Source organism: Engystomops pustulosus, chromosome 4 (genome assembly GCF_040894005.1).
Source record: "Engystomops pustulosus chromosome 4, aEngPut4.maternal, whole genome shotgun sequence".
Taxonomy (NCBI): domain Eukaryota; kingdom Metazoa; phylum Chordata; class Amphibia; order Anura; family Leptodactylidae; genus Engystomops; species Engystomops pustulosus.
In genome coordinates, this window is record NC_092414.1 from 213,589,567 (window position 1) to 213,594,029 (window position 4,463).

General features: G+C 44.9%; 1 protein-coding gene across 1 annotated transcript; it reads left to right on the plus strand.

The window, feature by feature from the left end:
- Nucleotides 1-912: 912 nt before the first annotated feature.
- On the plus strand, nucleotides 913-4,262 carry LOC140125780 (transmembrane 4 L6 family member 4-like). The gene is made up of 5 exons (XM_072144647.1): nucleotides 913-1,160; nucleotides 1,279-1,344; nucleotides 2,048-2,217; nucleotides 3,370-3,565; nucleotides 4,014-4,262. Exons 1-4 carry the CDS (start codon nucleotides 978-980, stop codon nucleotides 3,560-3,562), a joined length of 612 nt encoding a protein of 203 aa, XP_072000748.1. The 5' UTR covers nucleotides 913-977; the 3' UTR covers nucleotides 3,563-3,565; nucleotides 4,014-4,262.
- The last annotated feature ends 201 nt before the right edge of the window (nucleotides 4,263-4,463 follow it).

Here is a 4,463-nt window from a genome sequence, read left to right on the forward strand (position 1 = left end):
TAGGATATAGGTGTCGGAATATTGCGACTCTAGGAATTTTATTTTTCATGCAAGTTTTTTTACTTTTTTTTCAGGTATTAAGATATTACTAAATTATATAAATGTGGTATCGCTGTGATCACACTGATCCAAACAATAAAGGTGAGCCGGGGCATAACTGAAGGGGGTGAAGAGAGTGCGGTCGCAACCGGGCCCAAGAGGCTAAGGGGGCCCATAAAGTGTCACTTTCCCATATGAGAAGACTGTTACTATAAACCATATATTATAGTCGGGGGTCCTGGAACAGACTTTGCACTGGGGCCCACCAGCTTTTAGGGGAGTTGTAACTTTGACCGCACATTAAAAGCCGTAAAAATAAAAACCCAGAATATTTCACAACTTTCATTTTATTTTTGCCAATACCACAGTTGGACTTTTCCAGTTTTTTGTCCAGAATATTAGATGGTTTTGCAGATAAACCAAAAAAAAATCTAAAAGTTATGGGTTGTGGAATGAGCAGAGTGAAAATCGGAAATGCAAAAAAAAAAATGTCTTGCAGTTGAAGGGGTTAAAGAAGTAGATTCCTTAAATATCCACAATAAACAGTCTCTTTGTTAGGATCTACCCATGTAGCTCCAGCTTAGACGTGGAGAAATTTTGATTGTGCCCCCCTTGGTTGTCACTATAGTTCCCTAAATCCGGCTCTTGAAGGTTTTGAAGACTACATTTTAGGCATTGAATGACCATCCTTGAAATTCCCAAAAAATCTGCATGACCCTTGGTTCTGTCCTGAGGTAATCTAGGATTATTCAGTGGAAATAATGACAGCTCTGTCCCTCTATCTCCCCGTGTCACATGAAGTTCAAACTCCACGGTCTTGTGACCTGTTATCAATGGGGCTGGGCCTGGAGATATAAAGGACCTGGATCTCCATCTTCACCACAGTCCCAGCCTCCACCACCTGCTCTCAGCCTGCAGAACATCCATCTCTCGCCACCATGTGTACCGGGAAATGTGCAAAATTTATCGGGATCTCCTTGTACCCGTTGTGTGTGGTGTCCGTGATCGCCAATGTGATCCTGTTCTTTCCAGGATGGCAGACTGAGCCAGTGACAAAGCCCGGAGAGCAGATGACTCCAGAGGTTCTCTACCTCGGAGGAATTATCGGAGGAGGAATATTGGTGAGACCATCAAACTTATATTTTTGGGTTACTCTTTGGGGAAGAGGGAACATAGTATTGGAAACCAAAGTGTTCTCCATTTATATCCAAAACTGAAACCATTGTTCTCTGGTCCCAGGTGCTCATTCCAGCGATTCATATCCAAGCCACCGGTCGAGAAGGCTGCTGCAACAACCGATGTGGGGTGAGTAGACATTGACCCTATTCTACTGATACTTTGGGCATGCTGTACGTGTCTGGCCCCCTGAAGGCAGAGGGGAAGGAGGGCAGAGGAGGTGACTGCTTGAGGAACATCTAAACTAGAATCCAAAAATGGTCATTCATCATCATCAACCAACCACTAAATGTTTTCCATGAGGTGGGAAATTTTTGAATATTGAGGTTCTTCAAAAGATTTCCTAAATGAGTCCAATTTCGGCTTGTCTTAAGCAAAGGAAAACAATGTCTCAGTCTTAGAATTTAGACTAAGTTGAGGGACTCTCTGTCACATCTTCTGCCTGTAGAACTTTTTGGTCTAAAGCTCGACAACGCAATAGAAGACTAACGACTCCATTATAGTCAAAAGAGTCATCGGAGAATTGTTAGTGTCCATTATTCGGGAGCTTCCTTTTCCGTAATGGAGAACACCCATAGGTGGACGTAGTCTTATTTCATCGTAGTCAACCAGCCATGATTGGACAAGACACCCCTTGCCGTTGCATACCATCTGAAGGAATAAGGGTGGATTACGCTTTATTTATGGATTGTAGAAGGTGGAATCCTACAAAAGTTTAAGGGAACATTGAGCCAACATCCTCAATGAGGTTTTCGTTAGATGGTACTCGCGCATCTGTTTGTACATCGTTCTCAAAAAATTTTGGTAAATTCTCTCCCCTTTTTCCCTGCAGATGTTCCTGTCCATCATCTTCGCTGCTATCGGAGTCGTAGGATCTCTTTATGGTTTTGTGCTATCTGTGGTGGGAATGGTGAAAGGACCTCAGTGCCAATATCGTCCACTAAAAAATTTGACTGATCTCGTCTGGGGGAGACCTTTTAATTCAGAACTGGAAAATTTCAAGTAAGAATAACAGTTCTTAGACTTTCTTGTGTGCCTTCAATTAACATGAATACATATGGATCTTGATTATTTTATATACCTATATACTCGAGTATAAGCCTAGTTTTTCAGCACAAAAAAATTGTGCTGAAAACCCAAACTTGGCTTATACTCAAGTAAAAAAATATATCAAAACTCACCTTTCTGGCTTCCTCCACTGCTGGCTGTATACTGGGGCAGGGGGCTGGCTATATACTGGGGCAGGGGAATGGCTATATACTGGGGCAGGGGGCTGGCTATATACTGGGGAAGGGGGCTGCCTATATACTGTGGCAGGGGGCTGCCTATATACTGGGGCAGGGGGCTGCCTATATACTGGGGCAGGGGGCTGCCTATATACTGGGGCAGGGGAATGGCTATATACTGGGGCAGGGGAATGGCTATATACTGGGGCAGGGGAATGGCTATATACTGGGGCAGGGGAATGGCTATATACTGGGGCAGGGGGCTGGCTATATACTGGGGAAGGGGGCTGCCTATATACTGTGGCAGGGGGCTGCCTTTATACTGGTGAAGGGGGCTGCCTATATACTGTGGCAGGGGGCTGCCTGTATACTGGGGCAGGGGGCTGCCTGTATACTGGGGCAGGGGGCTGCCTATATACTGGGGGATATGGTCTGGCAGGCTATATACTGGGGGGCAGGTGCTGGCTATATACTATGGGGCAGGGTCCGGCAGGCTATATAATGGGGAGGCTGTGACCAATGCATTTCCCACCCTCGGCTTATACTCCAGTCAATGGGTTTTCCCAGGTTTATGTGGTAAAATTAGGGGTCTCGGCTTATACTTGGGTCGGCTTATACCCAAGTATATACGATAATACAAATCTGGTAGGGGCCATGGTCTATTGCCTAGGTGGCTGGGGGTAGAAGTCCCATAAAAACTTAATTTCATGACTTTACCCCAGTCCATGTTGACCATTTCAGACCTTAGTCCATCACTTACTTTGGCCAATGTTTGAGGCCTTCTCTTTGGTGTCCATTAGTTGACACCATGTGACACACTTGTCAGTATGTAATAGTCCTGGGTTAGGCTCTTACACATCTCACAGCATAACCTCTGTCCGATACCTGCCGGACATGACTAACTACCACTTCCATATGTCTCCTGCAGTGAGGACAACTACCTGTTCAATAAAGATTTGTGGAGCACTTGTAAGTATCCCCAAGATGTGGTGGAGTTCAACATCATCCTCTTCTCCATCGTCCTTGCCTCCACCGGTATATCCCTCATCCTGTGCACCATCCAGATGCTCAACGGCCTGTTTGGATGCCTTTGTGGAACCTGTCGAAAAGACAAGGAATAAATGGTGGGTATACGGGCAAATTCTTGTTGATTTGGAAATTATTTACAAAAAAACTGTGTCCGATATAAAATGTAGGAGAAACATTCATGTTCATGGCTGGACTCAGGCGGAAAGTTTACCTCCGGGTGTTAGTACTTTTGCAACTATGGGTGTTCCCAGTTTGTTTCAGATTTGTAATTTGTTGTTAATAAAGATTAAGATATTCAATCATCTCATGGTAAGGTCCAGGGTGGGGACGTGGCCAATCATGTGCCAGCGGTGTAGATCTGATAGTATTTAAAGTCCTACTGATTAGATTTACAGGCAATCTGCTTACTCAACATTATAGTGCTTGGCACTGCCACCTAATTACACCGAGGTCATGAGGTCATGGGTTCAAATCCCAATCGAGGTTGTTTATTATTATTATTACCTAATTATACGGCTAATTATTCACTCGTTTCTTCTCTAGGTTGACTCAATACTGCCCCCCCCCATCACCCCAACACCGAAGGCTGGACCCCTTACTAGCTTCTACCTGGCACCCAATGGAGCACATAACTAACCCCTTGTGGTCACGGAAGACAGGAGGAAGCAGTGACTTGAATGCAGAGGGCGGTATGAAGGGTGGCGCCACCCCGACTGCCTCATCACGTGACATGTATATAGCGGTTTTATTTTTCTATGTCTTGTTTATGATTAAAGTTGACAATTTGCTACATGAGGTTTCAAGTGTCGGATATTTTCAGAATTTTTACGGTCACATGACCATGTGGTCATTCAGCTCTACAGGGTAATAGTGCATGACCACTACACAGGGCACGGAGCTATCAGTTGTGCGGTGTCAGCTCCAGACCCAAAGAACGGATCAGTGTCGGGATTGAGAGTCACCCCTCCCCCACCTATCAGTTATTGAGGTCAT

Bases quoted from the DNA above. Each gene is read 5' to 3' on its own strand.
- LOC140125780 (XM_072144647.1), top strand. From the start codon at position 978: ATGTGTACCGGGAAATGTGCAAAATTTATCGGGATCTCCTTGTACCCG. The intron at 1,161-1,278 runs GTGAGACCATCA...CTCTGGTCCCAG, and splicing joins TTATCGGAGGAGGAATATTG to GTGCTCATTCCAGCGATTCA. The intron at 2,218-3,369 runs GTAAGAATAACA...TGTCTCCTGCAG, and splicing joins TCAGAACTGGAAAATTTCAA to TGAGGACAACTACCTGTTCA.